Here is a 25,637-nt window from a genome sequence, read left to right as displayed (position 1 = left end):
TGAGACACCCAGCACATGAGCTACTGGGAAGTCATCCAGCCCTGCCAACAACGCAAAGTGTAAGGTGGCAGTCAAAGCAAAATCATGGTTGGAAGCACACAGAAATAAAGAAACCAGAAGTTGGAGTCTCTCTCTATCGGCCTATTTTACAAGTGAAGACTTCTGAGAAACTATAAAACATCCTCTTTAATCTCCTTCTTCCTCTTACCTCATACTGAAAATCTTGCCTACAGCTGATTGACACCTTCTCAAAGGAAGGAAGAATTTCCTGTACTACAACACTCTCGTTTCCCAGTGTAACAACACTGGCCAGAAATGGAAAACATGAACCACATCCATCCAGGAAGTACAGGCTGGAAGACATGAAAACCACAGTGTAGGAGATGTACATAATAGGCATACAGGATACCAGGGATGGATAAATGAGGATTCACACTTCCATTAGATGCCATTCTAGCTCCAAAGAGCTGTTCCACAAACAACTTTGGAGAGCAATTCATTTCCAGGCAACTATCATTGCCTCTAATGACGGGGAAATGAGAATTATGCCGCTACCAGCACAGAACTTTGCACCAGCTCTGAAATCAAACCCTTACCCTTCTCAAAACCACACTCACTACTTCTTAGGTTCAACACCAGCCTCTCACCTTCTTCTCTCAACATTCACAGACTTCACTTGCATCACCAACTATAACAGCACTGGGCACTAACTTGATCATGAACAACACTTCATTCAGCACTGCTTTACAGAAACCTAAGATTATTAAATTATTCCTACTGACAGCTTTCATCATTCAACACATGTACGGAAACATCTCCACCATTGGGTATTTATAACTGATATTCTACTCTTGAAATGGCTATAAAGGGCTATCAGCTACACTGTGATCCCTCTTTAGCATTCAAAAACAAACGAGGCAATAATGTTGAATCTACCAGAGTGATAAACAGCACTGACGCTGTAGAGACATCACTCTTGCATCTGCCCAAACATTATGAAACTAAACATTAAAGTGACAAAACCCCAACATGGCAGATGCCACAGCAAGTGTTAACACAGATACACCCAGCTCTATTCCTATGAGGTCATCAGGACGCTGACAGAAGGCTGGGAAACAGCAAAACACATCCCCTGCTTTCCTCACAAGCCATTCACACACAGCACCCCCAAAACGAGTAGGTAAACACTACCGGCTGTAGAGATTGCCACTGATTATGATTACAGGCAAACAGCTAACGCCAAAGGACTATTTGGTCATTCGATTCATCAAGCACATTGATCAATGGGAAGTGCAAGTAGATACAGAATTCCTGAAAATAAAAAGGAACACCACAGGCAGTGAACAAAACACTCGCTATGCATATTCAGGATGTCAGGATCAAAACTCCGTGAAATCAGGGGACGTCAGAACTAAAGGTGTGTTCAATTTAGTAATAGAAAGAGAAGACTTTGTACTGCCAACACCCCGTCGGAAAAGTAAGCCTGGAACAGGGAGGGAAAACGTGATATCGTGAAACGTCAAATGCAAAGGGACAGGCAAGCGGGAAGGGAGGGAGTGGGGAGGCGGCGCGGTGGCAGCACTCACCGTGAGGGCGTCGGGCTCGGCGGCGCGGTGCGCGGCAGCGTCTTCCCCGCGCGGCGGCGCGGCCTCGTCGGGCGGCGGCCGGGCCGGGAGCGTGTCGCAGCAGCTGCCGCCCGCGCAGCGCGGCTGGCTCTTGCGCGAGTCGGCGGTGAGCGACACGTCGTGCGAGTAGGAGCGCAGGAAGGCGCGCACGCCGTCGATGCCCACGAAGTGCGAGGCCGGCACGCCGCGCCACGCGCCGCCGGCCGAAGGCGCCGCGGCCGGCCGCGAAAGCCGCCGGCGCCGCAGGCGCAGCGCCAGCAGCAGCAGCAGCGAGGCGACCAAGAGGCACGACACGGCCGCCACGGCCAGCACCAGCCAGCGCGTCAGGCCGAGCGCGGGCTCGGCCGGCGCCGCCGCGCTGCCCAGCTCCGACAGCAGCTCGGCCACGCTCTCGGCCAGCACCACCGTCAGCGTGGCCGTGGCCGACAGCGCCGGCCGGCCCCGGTCCTTCACCACCACCACCAGGCTGTGCCGGGCCGCGTCGCGGGCCAGCGGCGAGCGCGCCGTGCGCACCTCGCCGCTCTGCAGCCCCACGCGGAACAGCCCCGGCTCCGTCGCCTTCGCCAGCTCGTACGACAGCCACGCGTTCTGCCCCGCGTCCGCGTCCACCGCCACCACCTTGGCCACCAGCGCGCCGGGCTCCGCCGAACGCGGCGCCAGCTCCACGCCCGCCCAGCTCCACGCGCCCGCACCCGCACCCGCACCCGGCGCCGCCGCCGACGCCGGCGGGTACAGCACCTGCGGCGCGTTGTCGTTCTCGTCCGCGATCAGCAGCCGCACCGACACGTTGCTGCTCAGCGGCGGCGAGCCGCCGTCCTCCGCCCGCACCCACAGCTCCACCTCGCGCACCTCCTCGTAGTCGAACGAGCGCAGCGCGTACAGCGCGCCCGTCTCCGCCTGCACCGACACGTACGACGACAGCGGCGCGCCCCGCAGCCGCCCCTCCCGCAGCCCGTAGCGCACGCGCGCGTTCGGACCCCAGTCCGCGTCCCACGCGCGCACCGTCAGCACCAGCGCGCCCTCGGCGTTGTTCTCCGACAGACGCGCGCTGTAGCGCGCCTCCGCGAACACCGGCGCGTTGTCGTTCACGTCCAGCACCCGCAGCGCCAGCACCGCGCCGCTCCGCAGCGCCGGCGACCCGCCGTCCGCCGCCCGCACCGTCACGTTGTACTCCGACGCCCGCTCGCGGTCCAGCTCCCGCGCCGTCACCACGCTGTAGTAGTCGTCCAGCGCCCGCTCCAGACGGAACGGCACGCTCTCGCCCAGGCTGCACCGCACCTCCCCGTTCGCGCCCGAGTCGCGGTCCTGCACGTGCAACAGCGCCACCACCGTCCCCGGCGCCGCGTCCTCCGAGATCTCGCTCAGCGCCGAACGCACCCAAATCTCGGGCGCGTTGTCGTTCACGTCCGTCACCGAGACTGTGATCTTCGCAGAGTCTGAAAGTCCACCTCCATCATTTGCCTGAACGAGAAATTCATAGAAATCTACCTCTTCGAAGTCCAGATTTCTTACCAGACTAATCGCTCCGGTCTCTGTTTGTATGTGGAATGTATTCGATGTCTGCTCTAAAACTTCTTGAAATAAGTATCTCACATCGCCGTAGACTCCGTCGTCGGGGTCGGTGGCGGTGACGCTGAGCAGCGTGGAGCCCACGGGCACGTCCTCGGGCACTCGCACCGTGTACACCGCCTGGCTGAACGCGGGCGCATTGTCGTTGGCGTCCAGCACAGCCACGCGGATGCGCGCCGTGCCCGTCCGCGACGGATCGCCGCCGTCGCTCGCCCTCAGCAGCAGCTCGTGAAACGCCGCCTCCTCCCGGTCCAGCGCCTTCGCCAGCACCAGCTCGGGACGCTTCTCGCCGTCGCCTCCCGCCTGCACCGACAGCGAGAAGTGCTCGTCGCCGCTCAGCGCGTAGCTCTGCAGGGAATTCACACCCACGTCCGGGTCGTGAGCTCTCCTCAAGGCATACCGCATTCCAATAGCTGCCATCTCGTTAATTGTGAGTTCTATTTCTGCCTCTCCAAAGCTGGGCGCGTTGTCATTAACGTCCGTAATTTCCACTTCGATTGCATAAACCTTCATCTCGCCCTCCACGATCAGCTCGCAGCGCAGCACGCATTTCTCCTGCAAACGGCACAGCTGCTCCCTGTCGATCCTCTCGGCCGTCACCAAGTGGCCGCTGCTCGCATGCAGAGCGAAATACTGCGTCCTGCCTTGGGACACCACGCGGGCGCCGCGCCCGCCGAGCGCCGCCGGCTCCAGCGCCAGCTCCTCGGCCACGTCGCCCACGAACGAGCCCTTCGGCAGCTCCTCGGGCACCGAGTAGCGCAGCTGCCCCCACGCCGCCTCCCACGCCGACACCAACACGCACCACAGCAGCGCCCGCTGCCTCCGGCACCACCGCCCTTCTCTCGCCGCGCACATCTCCCGCACGGAACCGCCGCCAACGAACCACCGCCGCTCACGCGCCGCTCCCGCTCCGACTTCTTCTTCTGCCACTCCTCTCTCGCCTTCTCCGGCTCCGGCTCCGGCTCGGCGTCCGCTGCCGACCGCTCCCGCCGCCCCTCCGCCTCGCTGCAGCACCGCTCCGCTCCGCGGGGCCGCTCGCAGCCGCCCGGACGCCGACACAGCCAGCGAGCGAGCGAGCGAGCCGGGCCGCAGCGGGCGGGGCTGCCTGCAGCGCTCCGCTCCTTCCTCTCCTCCGCGGTGAACAGCGGCGCCCGCAGCCGACGCCCGGCACTGCACGCACGGCTCCACTGAATAAGCGTAGAAGGGCTGGCATCGCGAGTTTCTTTTGCAGATTGTCTGAATTTGGCGTCCTGCTCTCGTTTTATTCGTGAAGGGGCTGGCACCGTCCTTTCTGTTCTTCAACATGTTCACGATCAGTGAGAATGGCAATGGCACCTCTTCTCATCTGTTTCTCTCATGCATTTGATGTGAAATAGTTTTGAGTTCTTTCTCTTTATTGTAGAAGAGATTTTTTCAGCAGCGATTGCCATTATTATTCCCTGTAGTCCCTTCTCAATGACATTTTCCTCCTCTCTCTTGCAGTGTACGATAGTGCAAGTGCTACATGCACTTGTAACTTGTTTTCATTTCCTGGTCAGTATCTTACATCTGGGATCCATCTCTCAACATAAAAGTACCTCCCATACAATGCACCCTTTAGAAACAAGTTAGCAAAGCACTCTCCCTGTCCCCATGGTGCTGCTGTTAGGCAGCTGCCTGCTCACCCTTTCTACACTCCTGCTACAGAGACAAACAAGGCATCATACTTTTGTTGTGTGTTAGCATCCATGTCCAAGCACACCGTTTTTGAATGGGAGATTTGGAATGTATAACATTCTTCGCAGTACAAAATGTGATTCAACACAGCATTGAGACACATTTTAAGAATGACAGAGAGGTCTGTTTTCTAAGTTTCATCTGATCCAAGAGGACATCATTCAGTGAAAAAATGAGCTATAACATGCAGATAGGTGATCTTTCCTCCTCATTGTCATCACTCTGAAAACTTAATAACTGTATGCTTCAGTACAGATTAGGGGATGACCTGCTGGGAAGGAGCTCTGAGGAGGACTTGGGTGTCTTGGTGGATAGCAGTTGGCCATGAGCAAGCAGTGTGCCCTTGTGGCACAAAGGCCAGTGGTATATTAGGGTGCATCAGGAACAGCATGGCAAATAGGTTGATAGAGGTGCTCCTCCCCCTCTACTCTGCCCTTGTGAGGTCACACAAGAAATACTGTGCCCAGTTCTGGGCTTCTCAGTTCACAGGGATCTTCCAGAAAGAGACCAGCAGGAAGACACAAAGGTCAGGGCATGGGGCATCTCCTGTACGAAGAAAAGCTGAAAGGGCTGCGACTGTTCAGTCTGGAGAAGAGTAGGCTGAGAGATGATCTCATCGTGGTTTATGTATATCTCAAGTGTGCTGTTCATGTTTATGTAGAAAGGCTCTTTTGGGTGGTGAGTAGCAAATAGAACAAGGAGAGTTGTAGAAAAACTGGAACAAAGGAAATTTCATACGTACCCAAAGGAAACTTCTTCACCATCAGTGACAGCCCTGGAAGAGACTGTCCAGAGAGGTGGTGGAGTTTCCTCCTCTGGAGATATTGAAGACCCACCTGGATGCTTTCCTGTGCAACCTACTGTTGGCAACCTGCTTTAGCAGGGGGTTGGATTTAATGATCTGCTGAGGTTCCTTCCAACCCCTGCACTGCTGTGATTCCATGATAAAGGGCAACGAATGTCTGGTATCCACATCTTAAAAGCATCTTATGTACAACAGCACACTCATGGAGGCATAGCCTTAGATCACGACAAGAAGATTACTATCTGAAGCACAGCAGAAATGAAGGAACCATTAGTGCAAGCTCCTTGTCATAGGCCTCATTCTAAGAAAAACATTTCTGAGAAATTTTGAGACATTCTTTTTCATCTTCTGCATCATTTCCTTCACACATAAAGATCTGTCTTCAGGTGTTTGGAGACCTTGAAAAGAGAAGGAAGGATTTCCTACAAAACAACAGTCATAATTGCAGCCTTCTTCAGAAATGATGAACATGAACCATGACCTCATGGAAACCAAGGCCTGAAAATGTAGTTCTGACCAGGTAGAAACTTTACATCACAACACAAGGAGATACTGATGTTTAAATGTGGTTTCACGCAGGAATTCTAATCCGTTACAATAATAATATTTATAAGCCATTCATCCTTGTTCCACGTGCACAGTTCACATGCAAATAACTTATGATCAGGGAATTATCAGTGCCTCGTAAAAGAAGACAACAGGGACTTGAGCAGAACTAGAGTGTATCATGGCATTAACTATGAAATCAAAGCATTGCCTGCCAAAACCACAGTAAGACAGCTATTCTCCAGGTACAAATTCACACCATCCCTCTCTGTACTCTGCATTCAAAGCCTTCAGTTGCACCACAGAAAGCATATTTGGCTATATCTAATCCACAGGCAAGAGCATTTCATTCAGTGGTATTTTAAGGAAAATTAAGTGTATCACAGTCTACACCTCAACATCTGTAAACGTTCAAGGCATCAATTTAAAAGGCTCCTCCGGGCCTGGCTATATTTTCCAGTCTTCTAAAGGATTATGTGCCACACCGAGGTCTGTCTTGAGACCTAAACCAGAAAGAAGGAAGAAATGAAACCTATACAAGCAACAGATTCAGAGATGAGCAGTGCTGATTATGCCACTCGGCACATGCAGAATCACAGAGTCGAGTTAGAAGGGACCCTTAAAGGTCATCTAGTCCAACTGCCCTGCAGTGAACAGGGACATCTGCAGCTCGATCAGGTTGCTCAGAGCCTGGTCCAACCTGACCTTGAATGTCTCTAAGGACAGGGCATCCACCATGCCTCTGGGCATTCTGATCCAGTCCTTATTGTATAAAACTTCTTGCTTATATCCAACCTCAATCTCCTCTCCTCTGGTCTGAAACTGTTTCCAAAAGTCCTGTCACAGCAGACCCTACTAGAAAGTCTGTCCCCTTCCATCCAATACATAACAAAGACATGGGTGCCTTGTCCAAGACCTCGAAACACACACTATAGCCATAGTTCTTGAAAGTCTTTTGGATAACAGAAGGAAAATACATAGATTCATAACATCAGGCCTAGATTCAAAGTCTGGGCAAACTGCATATCAACACCTATCTTCTATATATTTAAAACTAAACTGCAGTTTAAGGTTTTCACTTGCCCTAAGAATCTTCAGACCTCACTGTGTGATTTGTCCTCCAAATACAAGAAAACAGATGGCTGTTGCCATAGCTACCAAAGACAGAGATTCCTCCATTCTCAATAAGCCAATATTAAATGTTTGGGAATCAGCCAAACATCTCCTCTTCCTTCCAAGAGCCCTGCAAACACAGAACCTTGCAGCCATTCTCAAATGCCCCCCAAATTGTATGATTCTCTTTGATCTTCAGACCAGACAAACGAACATCTCCAAAAGACCACCTGCCCAGCTGTTTCTCCATCACATTTCCAAAGACTGCAACACAGATGAATGCAAAGACATTTCTTTACTCAACACGTGATCATGAAAAACCAAACTGTCTGTGTACAGTATAAAGTTAAGTTAAACAAGGAGAAATTAATATTCCACTTGAATACAGTCTCATCAAACTCATCAAGAATACGAACTACTGGAACTACAGAACAAGTGCAACAAAACTTAAACAATTAATTAAAACACATTCTAAGGAGCTAATCAGAAATGTGAAACTGAGATATGACACCAAATCATTCTGTTTCCAAACAAAACCTCAGAAATTCAGTGAAATGCGGTAATTTTTTTAATCTCCTGCCATGGTTCTTAAAAATTAGTAGTAGGAAGGCCTAAGAAGAGCCTTGAGGCAGTCTACAAGATTTAATCACTGTTTCTAGATTATAATCTGACAAGATACTCCTTACTTAGCTTTTTTATTTACTATCTTCCCCATAGCCACTCAATAATTGTTAGTTTTTCCATTCATGAAACTGCACTCGTATTTCCACAGGCTCTGCAATACAAAATGTCGGTTTCTTTCCAAAATGATTCTGCACAATCATCTGAACATAAAAGGCAAGCGAAGAAGAGATCAAGAATCAGAAAGCTGATAGCAGTGGTGAGAAAAACACGGAGAAAGGGCTGCCCAGGGATATCGTACCGGGACACCATTGATCCACCACACTAAAGATAGCACCTTATCACTTTTGATAGCAATTATCAAAACAATTAACCAAAAGATTTCCGACATCTCAGCCGACCCCAATGGCGTAACCACCGATTAAACACGTGCTGAAGCTGTTAATCGCCGACTGCGAAGCACAGCTGAAATGCAGCTCTGCTTCATCCTCTCAGAGTGACACGGAGCAGTACCTCTCAGAAACCCCTAAGGAATAGGACGCTGCATTTAGTGTGGAGGTCGAAAAGAATGAAAGACAACGAGAGAGCAGAATTACTGACCTGCAGTGCGCAGAGGTCGTCGGGCGGCTCTCCAGGGCCGGCGCTGTCGCTCAGGCTCCGCTTCCCGCAGGTTTCCCCGCCGAGCGGCTCCTCGGCGGCCGCGCTGGGCTGCAAGGCGGGCGGCAGCAGCCAGGCGCCCTCGGCCACGGCGCGACCCGGCGCCACGCACAGGTTGTAGGAGTAGGGCAAGGTGCCCTCGCAGAAGTCGGCCGGCACGGCGGGGCCCGACGCCGACAAGCGCCGCGCGCCCAGGCAGCGCAGGACGGCGGGTGGCCCGGCCCGGCGCAGGCGCGCCAGCAGCGTCACGGCCGCGCTCAGCAGGAAAGCGGCCGACAGCAGCGCCAGCGCCAGCACCAGCGAGAAGCGCAGCTCCGCCGGCGGGTCGGCGGCCGCCGGGCCCTCGCCCAGCTCCGGCAGCGCGTCCCGCACGCTCTCGGCCAGCACCACGTGCAGCGTGGCCGTGGCCGACAGCGCCGGCTGCCCGTGGTCCTTCACCACGGCCACCAGCCGCTGCTTGGCCGCGTCCCGCTCCGACACGGCCCGCGCCGTGCGCACCTCGCCGCTGCGCGGCTCCACGCGGAACAGCGCCGGCTCCGGCGCCCGCAGCAGCTCGTACGACAGCCACGCGTTGCGCCCCGCGTCCGCGTCCACCGCCACCACCTTGGCCACCAGGTAGCCGGCCTCGGCCGAGCGCGGCACCACCTCGAACGGCCCCGCGCCCGCGCCGCCGCCCTCCGCCCCGCCCGCCGCCGGCCACAGCACCCGCGGCGCGTTGTCGTTGCGGTCCAGCACGAAGACGCGCACCGTCGCCGTCGCGCTGCGCGCCGGCGTCCCGCCGTCCCGCGCCCGCACCTCCACGGCGAACTCGCGGCACCGCTCGTAGTCGAAGGAGCGCTGCGCGTACAGCTCGCCCGTCTCCGCCCGCACCGACACGAACGCCGCGTCCGCGCCGCCGCCCGCCAGCGCGTAGCTCACGCGCCCGTTGGCGCCCGCGTCCGCGTCCCGCGCGCTCACGCGCAGCACCGGCTCTCCCGCCGCGTTGTTCTCGGGCACGTAAGCGCTGTAGGCGGCCTCCTCGAACACCGGCGCGTTGTCGTTCACGTCCGACACCTCCAGCGCCAGATCCGCGCGGCTCGACAGCGCCGGGCTGCCCCCGTCCGTGGCGATGATTGTGATGTTGTAAGCAGAAACTTCCTCCCTGTCCAGGCTATTTTCAATTACAAGTTTGTAGGTACTCTCTGATGACGCTTCTAGTTTGAAAGGCAAGTCACCGTCAAGATTACAGGTCACTTCTCCGTTTACTCCGCTGTCCCTATCACGAACGTTAATCACGGCCACGACTGTGCTCGGGACTGAATCCTCGGGTACCGGGTTCAAAATAGGCAGGAGGGTAAGGCTTGGAGCATTGTCGTTCACGTCTATAACTTCTATGTGCACTTTGGTGTGTGCACTCAGCCCACCTCCGTCCTTGCTTTCAACAGTTACTTCATAATATTTCACATCTTCATAATCTAGGGGACCGATAATCTTCACATCACCTGTCTTGGGGTCCAGACTGAAGAGTTGGTGAGCGCTGCTTGCGATGTCATTGAAGGAATAGGTGATTTCTGCATTTGTACCCTCATCGCCATCAGTAGCTTTCACCTGAAAAGCTAAGGAGCCTTCTGGAAGGTTCTCTGGCACTCGAACCTTGTAAATCTCTTTGTCGAACACTGGTGCGTTATCATTTGCATCTGTCACAACAACTTTAATCTGCGCGGTTCCAGATCGGACTGGATCCCCACCATCCACTGCCGTCAGTATCAAATTATGACTTTTCTGTTTTTCACGATCTAAGTTTTTCTCCAATAGCAATTCCACGTGTTTCCTCCCGTCAGAACTCTCCTTCACTACAAGGGAGAAGAGCGGATTGGGGGTAAGTTGGTAGTTTTGTAACGAGTTCACCCCAATGTCGGGGTCTCTGCCACTGCCCAGAGGGAACCTCGTCCCGGGGGGAGTGGACTCGATCATTTCTATAGCAACAACTTCTTTGTCAAAGCGCGGCGCGTTGTCATTGATATCCTGGATGGTAATGCTCACGTGATATATATTGAAAGGGTTTTCCACGACAGTTTCCAAACCAAAGACACAAGGCGTCACGTCCCCGCAGATGCCCTCCCGATCTATCCTCTCGTTTACACGCAGGTTTCCACTCTCTTCCTCAAGAACGAAGTACCGCTTTTCATCACCGGAGACAATCCGCAGCTGACGCGCCGGCAGTTCGGCCGGGCTCAGCCCCAGGTCCCGCGCCAGTGATCCCACCAGCGAACCCCTGCCCAACTCTTCGGGGATCGCGTAGCGGAGCCGCTCCGGCGCCGCCCGGCAGCACAGCGGCAGCAGCACGGCCAACAGCGCGACCCGCCCGGCGGCTTCTCGGCCCCGCGCTGCCGCTCGGACGTCCATTCTCCGCAGTTTTGAAGCGTGTTCTGCAGACGACCAAGCTTCCCGAGCGGCTGAATCGACACTGGAGAAAAACAGTGCGGGCTGGAGCCGAGCAGGATCGCTTCTGCTTCTCTCTGCCCGGATCGGAGCGGCACTGCGCGGGCGCCACGGCCGGCGGAGTCCCGTCCCCGCATTGGCCTGCAGTGACACCCTGAGTCCGCGCTAAGAACTGCAGCCAGGATGCGCTCCTTGATGCGCTTTAGTCTTCACAGAATGACAGATCGGCCCGGGTTGGAAGGGACCTCAAGGATCATGAAGCTCCAACCCCCTGCCACATGCAGGGCAACCAACCTCCATGTTTACTACTAGACCAGGCTGCCCAGGGCCCCATCTAACCTGGCATTGAACACCTCCAAGGATGGAGCATCCACAGCATCTCTGGGCAGCTGTTCCAGCACCTCACCACTCTCATAGTGAAGAACTTCTCCCTGACATCCAACTTAAGTTTCTCTCCTTCAGCTTAAAATCATTTCCCTTTGTCCTGCTGTTATCTACCTTATCAAAGAGTAGACTCCCCTCCTATTTATAGGTTTCACTCCAAGGCTGGTTGGTAAACACCACTGTTGCCAGGAAGGCAAGATGGAAAACTTGTAAATGTCCTGAAGATATCTGTATGTGTCCCTTAGGTACTGTACTGGTACCAGTATCAACATCTTTGTCGATGGAATGGACAGTGGGACTGAGTGCTTGTGGACAACACCAGGCCGTGTGGTGCAGTCAGCACTCTGGAGGGAAGGGCTGCCATCCAGAAGGACCTGAACAGCCTTGGGAGGTGAGCCCAGGAGATCCTCATGAAGTTCAATATGGCCACATGTAAGGTCCTGCACCTGAGTCAGGTCAATCTCAAACATAAATACAGGCTGAGCAAAGATTGGAGGGAGAGCAGTCCTGTGGAGAAGGTTTTGGGAGTGCTGGAGGATAAAATCTTGAATATAACTGTTAATGAGTGCTTGCAGCCCAGAAAGCCAATCATATCCTGAGCTGCATCAAAAGAAGTTTAGCTGTCAGATCAAGGGAAGTGATTCTCTCTACTCTGCTCTTGCAAGACTTCACCTGGAGTACCATGTTCAGCCCTCAGGGTCACCAGCACAAAGTCATAGAAATGCTGGAGAAAATCAAAAGAAATATTAAAAGGATGATCAAAGAGCTGGTGCACTTCTCTTATAAGGAACTGCAGGGAGTTGGATTTGTTTAGCCTGGAATAGAGAAAGCTCCAGAGAGAACTTACAGCAGCCTTCTGGTACTCGAAGGGGCCTACAGGAAAACTGAGGAGGGACCCTATAAGGGAATGCAATGATGGGGCAAAAGGGTAAGTTATGAATCAAAAAACAGTAGGTTTAGGTTAGACATTAGGAAGAAAATATTTACAATAAGGGCAGTAAAACACTGGAATAGGTTGTCCAGAGATGCTGTGCATGGCCCATACCTGAAAGCATTCAGGCCAGGTTGGATGGAGCTTTGAGCAACCATCTAGCGGGTGGCAGTCCTGTCTGTGGCAGCAGATTGGAACTAGATGGTCTTTAAGTTCCTCTCCAACCCAAAACACTTTATGTCAAGATTTCATAATATGATTCTAACTGAGCAAACAGGTTTGACTTTGTTACACTTGAAAGCCTGCTGCTGCACAAGCCCTCTCTCAGTGCTCACAAAAAAAACCCAAAAAACAACAGGATCTTACCTCAGTCCTGCAGTGATCTTACTGCCCTGTAGACTCACAGTGTTCCCACTGCTTTCCTATCACTGCCATAAGAAAAAAAGCAAGATAGGCAGAAGGCCAAAAACCTGCACGTAAACTGTGATTTCGTTTTTGATGGTTGGAAGAGCACAAGCTAAAAGTCAGCTTTCCCACTTCGAAACATATCACTGACAGTCAAGCAAAGCTAGGAATTCCAGTCACTGAGAAAACCACTGCAGTCAAACCAGACCTATTGGATCCCATCTCTTCCAGCATTTGAAAGGCAGCAGCACAGTATCAGTGCCATACAACCCAGCCCCCAATCACTTTTTATCTGTGTCTCTATGATGAAGCATGTCCACATCTCTTGACTAAGAGATATAATGATATCTCACCCAAGCACTAAACCCCATTCAAAGCTTTATCAACACAGCCAGTGAAGCAGAAGATCAAAAAGACTCCACAGGACCTGGAGAACGACCCTCATATACACCAACTCTGTTTCTCTCTTCTCTTCATATCACTGTGAAGAGATCCTTCCCTTCTTATGGATAGAAAAATATGTTCTACTACTACCTCTGACCAGTTGTCTGGTGGTAGATAATTTATATTCCGCCAAGCTGCTGCCATGCACACATCACAGTAACAAACAAATAATCATTCACAATGAAGAAGTACTTTGAATTCATAGAGTTTTGGGAAATAAAACAAAGAAGACATGGATATACATATTTAAGGCCCTGGACAAATTGTATCTTAGACAAAGAAAATATGCTTCCTCAGAGCAGCTGCTACAAAAACTGTCACTTAAAACACAGACAAGAGATACATTACACAGCATTTCCTATTTACTACAATACATCATCTCAAGACCGTGCACAGAGCACTTGGCTATGTCCACAATGCACTAACAAGCAAGGTTAGAATGGGCAAAATACCTGATCTCAAGACACGCTAACTGAAGAGTAAACACAGGTGAAATGAAAAAGAAATTGAAAAACACATAAAGTAATAAAACAATTAAATAAAACCATTACTAAAAAGTCAGAACACCAACAAAGACATAAAAGAAGGTTAAAATAAAGAGCATACCTCAGAGGAAGCGTGGACTCCATTCGCCATGATGCTATCAGTGGTCGGGGCGAGAGCATCGGAAACGTCCGAAGGCGGCCGGGCCGGGAGCGTGTCGCAGCAGCTGCCGCCCGCGCAGCGCGGCTGGCTCTTGCGCGAGTCGGCGGTGAGCGACACGTCGTGCGAGTAGGAGCGCAGGAAGGCGCGCACGCCGTCGATGCCCACGAAGTGCGAGGCCGGCACGCCGCGCCACGCGCCGCCGGCCGAAGGCGCCGCGGCCGGCCGCGAAAGCCGCCGGCGCCGCAGGCGCAGCGCCAGCAGCAGCAGCAGCGAGGCGACCAAGAGGCACGACACGGCCGCCACGGCCAGCACCAGCCAGCGCGTCAGGCCGAGCGCGGGCTCGGCCGGCGCCGCCGCGCTGCCCAGCTCCGACAGCAGCTCGGCCACGCTCTCGGCCAGCACCACCGTCAGCGTGGCCGTGGCCGACAGCGCCGGCCGGCCCCGGTCCTTCACCACCACCACCAGGCTGTGCCGGGCCGCGTCGCGGGCCAGCGGCGAGCGCGCCGTGCGCACCTCGCCGCTCTGCAGCCCCACGCGGAACAGCCCCGGCTCCGTCGCCTTCGCCAGCTCGTACGACAGCCACGCGTTCTGCCCCGCGTCCGCGTCCACCGCCACCACCTTGGCCACCAGCGCGCCGGGCTCCGCCGAACGCGGCGCCAGCTCCACGCCCGCCCAGCTCCACGCGCCCGCGCCCGCACCCGCACCCGGCGCCGCCGCCGCCGCCGGCGGGTACAGCACCTGCGGCGCGTTGTCGTTCTCGTCCGCGATCAGCAGCCGCACCGACACGTTGCTGCTCAGCGGCGGCGAGCCGCCGTCCTCCGCCCGCACCCACAGCTCCACCTCGCGCACCTCCTCGTAGTCGAACGAGCGCAGCGCGTACAGCGCGCCCGTCTCCGCCTGCACCGACACGTACGACGACAGCGGCGCGCCCCGCAGCCGCCCCTCCCGCAGCCCGTAGCGCACGCGCGCGTTCGGACCCCAGTCCGCGTCCCACGCGCGCACCGTCAGCACCAGCGCGCCCTCGGCGTTGTTCTCCGACAGACGCGCGCTGTAGCGCGCCTCCGCGAACACCGGCGCGTTGTCGTTCACGTCCAGCACCCGCAGCGCCAGCACCGCGCCGCTCCGCAGCGCCGGCGACCCGCCGTCCGCCGCCCGCACCGTCACGTTGTACTCCGACGCCCGCTCGCGGTCCAGCTCCCGCGCCGTCACCACGCTGTAGTAGTCGTCCAGCGCCCGCTCCAGACGGAACGGCACGCTCTCGCCCAGGCTGCACCGCACCTCCCCGTTCGCGCCCGAGTCGCGGTCCTGCACGTGCAACAGCGCCACCACCGTCCCCGGCGCCGCGTCCTCCGAGATCTCGCTCAGCGCCGAACGCACCCAAATCTCGGGCGCGTTGTCGTTCACGTCCGTCACCGAGATCGACACCTTCGCCGTGTCGAAAAGACCTCCGCCGTCCCGTGCCTGTAACTCCAATTCATAGGAGTTCCATTCCTCGAAGTCCAGATTCCTCACCAGCCTGATTGCTCCAGATTCGGGCTCAAGATGGAATATCTTCGAAGCTTTCTGAGTAATTTTATTCAGCGAGTATCTCACATCCCCGTAGACTCCGTCGTCGGGGTCGGTGGCGGTGACACTGAGCAGCGTGGAGCCCACGGGCACGTCCTCGGGCACTCGCACCGTGTACACCGCCTGGCTGAACGCGGGCGCGTTGTCGTTGGCGTCCAGCACAGCCACGCGGATGCGCGCCGTGCCCGTCCGCGACGGATCGCCGCCGTCGCTCGCCCTCAGCAGCAGCTCGTGAAACGCCGCCTCCTCCCGGTCCAGCGCCTTCGCCAGCACCAGCTCGGGACGCTTCTCGCCGTCGCCTCCCGCCTGCACCGACAGCGAGAAGTGCTCGTCGCCGCTCAGCGCGTAGCTCTGCAGGGAATTCACACCCACGTCCGGGTCGTGAGCGTTGGGCAGGGGAAATCGAGTCCCTGGGACCGTTACCTCGCTCATTTTCAGTTCTATTTCTGCTTCGTGGAAGCTGGGCGTATTGTCGTTAATGTCCGTGATTTCTACTTCAATTGCATAAACCTTCATCTCGCCCTCCACGATCAGCTCACAGCGCAGCACACATTGCTGCACAACGTCGCACAGCTGCTCCCTGTCGATCCTCTCGGCCGTCACCAAGTGGCCGCTGCTCGCATGCAGAGCGAAATACTGCGTCCTGCCTTGGGACACCACGCGGGCGCCGCGCCCGCCGAGCGCCGCCAGCTCCAGCGCCAGGTCCTCGGCCACGTCGCCCACGAACGAGCCCTTCGGCAGCTCCTCGGGCACCGAGTAGCGCAGCTGCCCCCACGTCGCCTCCCACGCCGCCACCAACACGCACCACAGCAGCGCCCGCTGCCTCCGGCCCCAGCGCTCTTCTCTCACCGTCATTTCCCCGCCTGTGTGCAGCTTCTCATCTCACTCGCCCCTTCCCGTCCGAAGCAGTCCTGGGTACCACCGGCGCCCCTCTCTGCCCCTCCCAGTGCTGTCCGTCCGGGATTCTGCCTCCGATCTCCCTGCGTCCTCAGACCTGCAGCCCCGGACTCATTTGCCGGCTCGCCTCTTTTCCGCTGCACTCCTCCCGTCGCTTTACCCAGTCTTAGCCAACAGCGACACTCGCAGCCGCGCACGACAACTGCAGTCTCTGCCGCAGCACTTACCTCCTTTCCACTCCTCTTAGCTCAATTAGCAGCTGCTAATGCCTCCAGCGTTTCACAAAACAGGGCGTCTGCAGTTCTGTTGGTTGTTCTTGCAGATACTCTCAAAAGCCGATTTACCGTATCCCAGTACACGAATGCATAAGAAGGGCAGCAGGTGAAATGAGTGAGTATGGGCAGAAAGAGTGCTGAGGTGCAGGGACCTGGCTTTCACTTTCTACCCCTCCTTTTGACACATTCTGCCCACTACAGAAACTCCTAGGGGCTGCCAATTTTAGAGGACAAAAACTGCTTTAAAACATTCATTTCTCAGATGCCTCATGCACTTTGATATTCAGCTTAGCGAGATTGAGAACCAGCTGTTTTACAGCAGGCACTGATGGTTTATTGCGATGCCGGTGAGGGAAGCACTCACACTGTGAGCTGCCATCCACACTACCACTGAATAGAGTGGGAATAATAGGAAGAAATTAGCGTGGATAACCTCATTTCACTGGAAATGTTGGGAACCCTTAGAGTCCTATCTTCCAGAAGGACTTTGACCACACGCAACATGCCAAGCAGACCCCAGCTGTGAGCATTTCTCTTTTCACTTAAGCTATATTAGGGTTCCCTCATTTGTTCCAGATTGTATTTCCTCTTGCACTGTCACTGGACAACACAGGACCATCTTCTTTACACCATTCTTCTTGGTGTTTATTTCTATGATAGGATCTCCTGCAGTATGACCCTCTTTTACTGGGGAGTAATGAAACGGACACAGATGTGGCCTCAATAAAGGTGAGCAGAGGGAAGGATTACCTCCCTCAACCTGCTGGCAGTGCTTTGTCTAATGCAACACAGGACTCTGTTGAATTACATTGAACTAATTGTCCACTGGGGGATTCTTGTAGCCTCTTCCACCAAGCTGTTTTTCTAGTGCATGTTTGCCCCTACATGCAGGACGTTGCATCTCTCTCGTTGTTGAATTCCATGACCATCCTTCCCATTCCTCCAGCTTGTTCAAGTTGCTTTGGGAGGCAATATGACCCTCTGCTGTACCCACTCCTCCTGGTTGTGTCATTGGCAGGCTAGTAAATGCCTGCACTCCATCATTTAATCCTTAATTAGGATGTTAAGCAGAACTAAAATGAGTACTGACCCCTTGGAGGTGGGTTTGGGTGTACCCCAACTAGACTTCACACAACTCATCACCACCCTCCAGGCCCAGCTGTCCTGTCATCTTTTATGCTCAAGGATCATAATGCCCCCAGAGAGCTGCCAGCAGATCACTGCTCCCCTTATTTTCTTTTATGTACTGTAGGCAACATCTCCAACCTGAGCAAATGTGCTTGCCCATTTTTACCCCAATCAAGGAACCAAATAAGAAAAAGCCTTCTAGCCTTTTAAAAACCCTGGTTCCTCAACAGAATTTTTACAGAATGAGGAAATCCATATTTGGAAGGGACCCATAAGGATCATTGATTTCAAGTCTTGGCTCCACACAAGACCAGCCACATCTCAAACCATATTTCTGAGTGCATTGTCCAAATGTTTATTGAACTGTGACAGGCTTGGTGACATCACCACTGCCCTGAAGACCAGCAGTGACCAGCCATCCTCCAGTGAAGAACCTTTGCCTTATACCCAACTTGATTGTCCCCTGATGCAGCTCCATGCCATTCCCTTGGGTCCTGTTTCTATCACCAGACAGAGGAGATCAGTGACTTCCCTTCCAATCCCCTTTGTGAGTAAACTGTAGGCCATTATGAGATCTCCCCTCAGTTTCATAGCATGCTATTATAAAAGTGTCATAGTACCTCAATAACTAAGTGTAGCAATTGGGCAGATCAACACAATGAGAGGATCAGCACAATAAAAAAGATGCCATAAAGGAAGGGAAAAAGATTGCTTACCTGTATTAGAAGATTTCAGATTTGCAGGGGAAAGCTCTATAAGAAAAAGACCTCCAAAAACAGATCTTCCCCTGTTGCAGTCAGCCCTTCAATGAGATCCAAGAGAGGTGCAGCCAGGCTCCACCCTTCCAGTCACACAGCTGAATTGCCTTCACCTGTGCTCCCAGGGCTGATCTTCTCCTTTCCCCAGGTGCTCAATCAGTGGTTCAGGCCATGATTCAACAGTTCCCATACACCCAGTATCATAGAATTGAAGAATCACACAGTCACAGAAGCATGGAATCACAGAACAGCTTGGATTGGAAGGGACCTTAAAGCCCATTCAATTCCAATCTTCCTGCTGTGGGCAAGATTTTCACCCACTAGATCAGGCTGCCCAGGGTCATATCCACCTTGAATTTGAATGCCTCTAGGGATGGGGTATCCACAGCTATGGGCACCCTGTATTAGTGCCTCACTACCCTCAAGGTAAAAAATTTCCTCTCAGCATCTAATCTAAATCCCCTTTCTTTTAGCTTAAAACTGTCCTCCCTTGTCCTATCATTATCAGACCATCTAAAAAGTCCCTTTACTGCCTATTTATAAGCTCCCTGTAAGTAGTGGAAGATTGCAATGAGGTCTCCTCAGAGCCTTCTCCAGGTGAGCGAGCCCAGCTGCTTCAACCTTTCTTCATAGAAGAGGTGCTCCAGTCCCTTGATCATCTTTCTGGTCTTGTCTGTTCTAACTCCAACAGTTCCTCTGTTGTGCTGAGGGCTGCAGACCTGCACACAGTATTCCAGGTTCCTCATGAAGGAAGAATAAAGGGGGACGATTATCTGCCTCATATTGTTGGCTATCCTTCTTTTGATACAGCCCAGGACACTGCTGGCCTTCTGGGCTTCAAGTGCACACTGCTGGCTTGTGTCAAGCTTTTCATTCACCAGAACCCCCAAATGCACCTTCATGGGGCTGCTCTCAAGGAATCCTTCTCCCAGTCTGTACACGTATCTGGGATCGCCCTGACCCTTGCATTGCATTTGTTGAACTTCATTCAATTCATACAAGCTCATTTCTCCAGCTTGTCCAGGTCCATTAGATGGCATCCCTTCTTTCTTTCATACCAGTTACACCACTCAGCTTAGTGTTATATGCAGGCTTGCTGGAGGTGCACTCATTCTCACTGTCTAGCTTGTTGATAAAGATGCTGAAGTGCTCTAGTCCCAAGATGAATCCGTGCCTTATCCTCTGAATAGTCCACCCTTCCAATTCTTCTCTCTCCAATGTAGAGATAAGGATGTGGGGTGGGAACATGTCAAAGGCCTTGCACAAGTCCAGGTAGATGATACCAGTTACTCTTCTTATGTCCATGCTGTCATTTCATTGTAGAAGGCCACCAGATTGGGCAGGCAAGATCTGGGCTTGGTGAAGCTGTGCTGGCTGTCTTACGTCACTTCATTCTCTCTCATGTACTTTAACCTAGCTTCCAGGAGGATCTGCATATCTTCATAGGCACAGAAATATGGCTCACCATGCAGTAGTTCCTCAAGTATTCCTTTCTACCATTTTTTAAAGTGGGAGTGACATTTCCATTTTTCCAGTCTCTGGGGAACTCACTTGACAGCCATGACTTTTCAAATATGATGAGAGTGGCTTAGCAAATACATCAGCCATCAGGATGCACGTCATATAGATGTGTTGTCATGTTCCATCCATGAAGGGAAGGAGAATTCACGAACTCCCTCAGTTAGATAAGATAAAACTCCAGTCAAGGTCCAAAGAAATCTTCTCATTTATCAGAGGTTACACTTCTCTTGGCCTTTCTCTTCTGATCGATGTACTTTAGAATCTCTTCTTGTTAACTTTCACATCTCTTACCAAGTTTAGGTTCCTTTGCTTACCTGATCCCATCTCTGCATGTCTGGATGGTGCCTCTATATTATTCCCAGGCCTCACATCCCTGTTTCTGCTGCTTGTGCATTTCATTTTTATCCATCAGTTTGACCAGCGAATCCAGCCATGCCCATTTCCTGCCTTCGTTGCAAGTTTCCTCTTCTCTAGGCTGAACAAATCATGGGATGTCAGCTGCTCCTCATATGTCCAACTTTCTTGATCCTTCACTATCTTCGTAGGATTATCTCTAGTAGTTTTATGTCCTTAAATTGTGCTGCCTGGAACTGTACCCAGTGCTTGAGGTGAGGCCACAGCAGGCAGAGCAGAGCAGGACAATATCTTCCCTCACGTGGTTGGCAGTGCTGGGTCTGATCCACCCCGGAGCATGGATGGCCCTTTTGACTGTTGGAGTATATTATGATGCAGATTCAATTTGTTGCCAGCTGGAACCCAAGCTCCCTTTCTGCCAGCTGCTCTCCAACCTCTCCTCTCCCGATCTGAACATATATCCATGACTGCCCTGTCCCACGTGCAGAATCAAGCACTTGCTCTTGTTAAACTGCATGTGGTTGGTTGTTGTCCAACCCTCCAAATTTTCAAGATCTCTCTGCAAAGTCTCTCTAACCTTGAAAGAATGAACATCTCCTCCCAGTTTGATATCATCCCCAAACTTACTTACCATACTGTCAAGGCTTAAGTCCAGGTCACTGATGAAAATATTAAAGAGAACTGGCCCTGAAATGGAGCCCTGTGGAACCCCCGTAGTGACTGGTCATCAGCTTGATGGAAGTCCATTTACCACAACACTTTGAGTCTTACTCATCAACCAATTGCTCACCTGTTGCATTATGTTTTTATCAAGCCATATGCTGGAGAATCTGTATAGGAAGATACTGTGAAAAACGGTCTTGAAAGCTTTGCTGAAATCCCAAAAGATTACATCAGCTGGTTTTCCTTGGTCAGCTAGGTGGGAAGTCTTTTCATAGGAGATTAAGCACACTGAATAGAACTTTCCCTTCATGAACCCATGTTGGCTGTGACCAATGACTGCATAGACTTTCAAGTGCTTTTCAGTAACTCCCAGCAAAATCTCCTCTTTAATTTTGACAGGTACCAAAGTGAGACTGACAGGCCTGTAATTATCAATGTCTTCCATTTTTCTCTCAGTGGCAATGACTGCCAACACGCAGTCAACTGGAACCTCTCCTGATTCCCAAGACGTATAAAAAATAATTGAGGGGTATCTCATGATGACATCAGCCAGCTCTTTCAGTACCCTGCCATGAATCTTACTGGGACTCACAGATGTAGATGTATCCAGGTGGCATGGTATATTCCATAAACCTAATAGAACAACACTGGAGAGTCTTTACCCACAACAACTTTTATTGAAAGAATGGCACTGAGGTGTTTTTTTTATTTCAGTATTACAGACAGGATCATCTTGATTTACAAATACACAGTTTATAACTTCAGCTCAACACGGCATGAGAGTTTCCAAATATTTAGTGCTGTACCACATATCATCCCAATAATCAATTATTATATGTGGGGTGACAGTACGTCTTAAAGGGAATAGATAAGACAGTTAAAACTGAGTTTGTAAAAGAAAAAGGGGGAAAAAAAAAAGTGAGAGAATGCTAGAGTTGTAAGAAAAACCTGCAAAATCATATCATAGTAGATTTTCACATAGAGAAGCCTCAGCAAACAGGCCAAAGAGGAAGGGCCTTGGTTGCACACATTCATCTTGGTAGTGACTTCCATGCCCTATGAGGCAACTCGTGGACTTGTCCTAGAATGCATCCAAACACAATATACATATTTGCACAGTTGAGTAAAGCTCATCCCAACATTATCAGCGCTGCTATAGTATGAGGCAACCCAAGGGAGACACATCATCCACCTTTTATAGACACCTTTTATAGACTTTTTGTGCAATTTTTAACTCTCCCTTAGAGAAATGTTGGACTCAGAGAAACGACCCATTTTGATAGTTAATATGCAAGAGCTCATATCATAATGTGTGGATGAGAGCAACTTCTTGGGAAGCCCTAGTGCAATTCATGTAGAAACAACTGTTACATGGGAAGACGTTGAAGGCAAACTACAAATCTCAGAGAGAAAGAGATCTGTAATCCAGCAAAGAAAGACAGTAATACTTACACTGCCCTGTAACACAGACCTCACAGCTTCCTTGCCCAGCTGACATGGCAGGTAGGCTATGCTGCATTGTCCAGAGCAGAGGATTTATGTGCCCAGACTCACAGTTTTGTTCCAGAACTGAGTAAGAAATTGTGAGGTCCGTAGCTTCATACAGCAGCAAATGGGTCAAGACATTAGTGGGATAACAAGGAAATAAACACATTTCAGAAGCATATCAGAAAAGGTCACAAAACAGATGGAAAATACGTCTGCTTACAAGAGAGAAAAATTATTAGATATCGCTTAATGATTTTATATTGAAGAGGAGAGTAAAAAAGCGTTGTTCTCAAAGAGCGTGGTGGTGACATTCTGAGAGAAAATGTACATTGACTCTGGAGAAAATATAATGAGGTATCATAGCACAGATCACAATGAAACACAAGTCATCAAACCTCTACATGTACAGATAAGATGCTAATTAAAGGACAACCCAGAAAGCTGTCCCACAGATTGGGTGTGAAGGATGTCCAGAGTTAAATGCTGTTGTGGCCGTAGTTTCACGGGAGTAGAGTGAACAGATAACATTCTTGCGAAATGGGATGCAAACTACAATTGCAGAGCTAATCCCAGGGAAATAGAGATAACAATCAAATTAGATTTATTACTATCAACAAGCCATGAATCAGTGGAAGAGCAGACCCAGTGGTATTAAAAGCCGTGAAACTGTCCCACAGACTGCATCCCGGGGCTCTCGACATCAGCATCCCCCACGGGGACAGGGACAGCCGGGAAATGCTCGGCATCGTCGCCGGCCACCCCCGGGCTGCAGCGCTGCGCCGGCAGGCTGGGCAGCACGGGCTTGAGGAACTGGAACTCGCTGTTGCCCGAGCCCGTGCTGAGGCTGAGCTCGTAGCAATAGGCGTGGGGCAGGGTCCCGGCAGCGGCCCCGTCAGCCACGCAGCTCTGCACGCCGCTGGGGCCGTAAAGCACGTGCCCGCTACTCGGCTCCTTGCTCTTGCACGCCTTGCACGCCGCAAAGGCCGCCGCCGACACCAGGAACAGGAGCGAGACCAAGACCAAGGCGACGATCAAGGAGGCGGTGAGGGAGCCGTCGTCGTCGTGCGCGGCGGGGCTCTGCTGCGGCAGCTCAGCGTCCCGGGAGCCGTGCAGGAGGAGCACGCTGAGCGCCGCGGTGGCCGACAGCGGCGGCCGCCCGTTGTCCCGCACCAGCACGACCAGCTTCTGCTTCGCCGCGTCCCTCTCCGTCGGCGGCCTCCTCAGCCGCACCTCCCCGCTTTGGGCGCCCACGGCAAACAGCCCCGGCTCCGTGGCCCTCAGCAGCCGGTACGAAAGCCACGAGTTCTGCCCCGAGTCGGCGTCCACGGCCACCACTTTGCTCACCAGGTCCCCCGCTTCGGCCCACGCGGGCACCGGCTCGCTCCAAGCAGGGCCGCCGTCCTGCGCGCTGGGGTGCAGCACCAGCGGCGCGTTGTCGTTCTCGTCCACCACCAGCAGGCGGACGACGACGCTGCTGCTCAGGGGAGGGGACCCCGCGTCCGCAGCGCTCACCACCACCTCCACCTGCCTCAGCTGCTCGTAGTCCAGCGGACGCAGCACGAACACGGCTCCGCTCTCGGAGTTCACGGACACGCACGAGCACGGCTCTCGTTCCGGCGGATCGGCCGCCACCAGGGAATAGCTCACCTGGCCGTTGGCTCCCGCGTCCGCGTCCCTTGCCTGCACGGCCCCGACCAGCAGCGCGGGGACGTTGTTCTCGTGCACGTACATGGTGTACGACGTCTGGTTGAAGACGGGCGCGTTGTCATTCACGTCCGAGATGTCCACGGTGAACGTGTGGCTGCCGCTCAGACGAGGAGACCCTGCATCTGCGGCCGTGACAACCACCGTGTAACGTGCCGTTTGCTCCCGGTCCAACGCGCTCACGGTCACCAGCTCGTAGTAGTTCTTAAAGGCTGGCCGCAGGGAGAAGGACAGCTGTTCTTGCAGGGCACAGCTGATCTCCCCATTCACACCGGAATCCTTGTCGGTGACAGAGAAGAGTGCGACCACTGTCCCGGGTGCTGCATTCTCAGGGATCGGGCTGCTGAAGGAACTGACCACGATCTCTGGTGCGTTGTCGTTCACATCCAGCACATCCACTATCACATTGCACATGGCTGAGAGACCCCCACCGTCAATTGCCTGCACGGTGAACTCATGTTTTTGTGCGGTCTCAAAATCTAAAGCCTGTGCAATTTCAATTTCACCTGTTCTGGAGTTAATCGTGAATAATGAATGGCTGGATCCAGGTGAATGGCTGAACTGATAGGAAATGTCACCATTATCACCCTCATCTGCATCACTGGCGATGACTTTGAGAATCACTGAACCCTCTGGAGCATTTTCCAGAACGTTAACAATATACTCCTTCTGTGTGAAGATTGGAGCATAGTCATTTACATCCAGAACAACAATGTGCACTTGAGTGGAACCTGTGCGCGGTGGAGAGCCCCCATCTGTGGCAATGAGAGAGAAATCCATCTCTGGCTGCTCCTCCCTGTCCAGAGGCTTTTCCAAAATCAGTTCTATAAACTTGGCGCTCTCGCTCTGCATGAACACACTGAAGAACTCGTTATCAGGAACAATGCTGTAAGCCTGGATGTCATTGCTGCCAATGTCCAGGTCCTGAGCTGCTGCCACAGGGAAACGGGAGCCCGGGTCGCTGGTTTCCAGAATCTTAAAGGTCACCCGTTCGTCCGGGAAGACCGGCGAGTGGTCATTGATGTCCTCCACGGACACCTCAATGGGAAAGAACTGCAGCGGGTCGGCGAGCAGCAGCTCGAAGGCGAGCGTGCAGGTGCGGGAGCGTCCGCACATCTCCTCCCGATCGAGCCGCTCGGCGACTACGAGGCGGCCGCTGCCGCGCTCTAAGCGAAAGTGCTGCCGGCCGGCCGGCGAGGCGATGCGCGCCCGGCGAGCCGACAGCTGCGCCGGGGCCAGCCCCGCGTCCTCCGCCACGTCGCCCACCGGCGAGCCGCTCTCGCCCTCCTCGGCCACGGAGTAGCGGATGGGCTCGCAGCGAACGCGCGCCACGCCCAGCAAAGCCCACACACACAGCACTTGCCTCGCAGCCGCCATGCCGGGCCGCCGGACGCCCTCCGG

General features: G+C 53.3%; 1 protein-coding gene and 3 pseudogenes across 4 annotated transcripts; all 4 read right to left on the bottom strand.

Moving 5' to 3' along the window:
- Positions 1 to 1,379: 1,379 nt before the first annotated feature.
- LOC306951694 (protocadherin gamma-A2 pseudogene) lies at positions 1,380 to 4,418 on the bottom strand (annotated as a pseudogene). Its single transcript has one exon. The product of its transcript is annotated as a protocadherin gamma-A2 pseudogene (transcript).
- A 4,093-nt stretch (positions 4,419 to 8,511) lies between these two features.
- LOC306951693 (protocadherin gamma-B1-like) lies at positions 8,512 to 11,037 on the bottom strand (the record flags this gene model as incomplete). Its single annotated transcript, XM_079542230.1, has 1 exon — positions 8,512 to 11,037. The coding sequence occupies one exon, from the start codon at positions 11,035 to 11,037 to the stop codon at positions 8,512 to 8,514; it is 2,526 nt and encodes an 841-aa protein (XP_079398356.1).
- Positions 11,038 to 12,330: 1,293 nt separating this feature from the next.
- Positions 12,331 to 16,303, bottom strand: LOC306951692 (protocadherin gamma-A2 pseudogene; annotated as a pseudogene). Its single transcript has 3 exons — positions 14,501 to 16,303; positions 13,844 to 14,086; positions 12,331 to 12,354 (listed from the first exon to the last, which is right to left on the bottom strand). The product of its transcript is annotated as a protocadherin gamma-A2 pseudogene (transcript).
- Positions 16,304 to 23,183: 6,880 nt separating this feature from the next.
- LOC306951855 (protocadherin beta-4 pseudogene) lies at positions 23,184 to 25,637 on the bottom strand (annotated as a pseudogene). Its single transcript has one exon. The product of its transcript is annotated as a protocadherin beta-4 pseudogene (transcript).

The sequence above is a fragment of the Tetrao urogallus genome (assembly GCF_951394365.1).
Source record: "Tetrao urogallus genome assembly, chromosome: 14".
Lineage (NCBI taxonomy): Eukaryota > Metazoa > Chordata > Aves > Galliformes > Phasianidae > Tetrao > Tetrao urogallus.
Note: the sequence above shows the minus strand (reverse complement) of the source record. Positions and strands in the feature narration are given on the sequence as shown.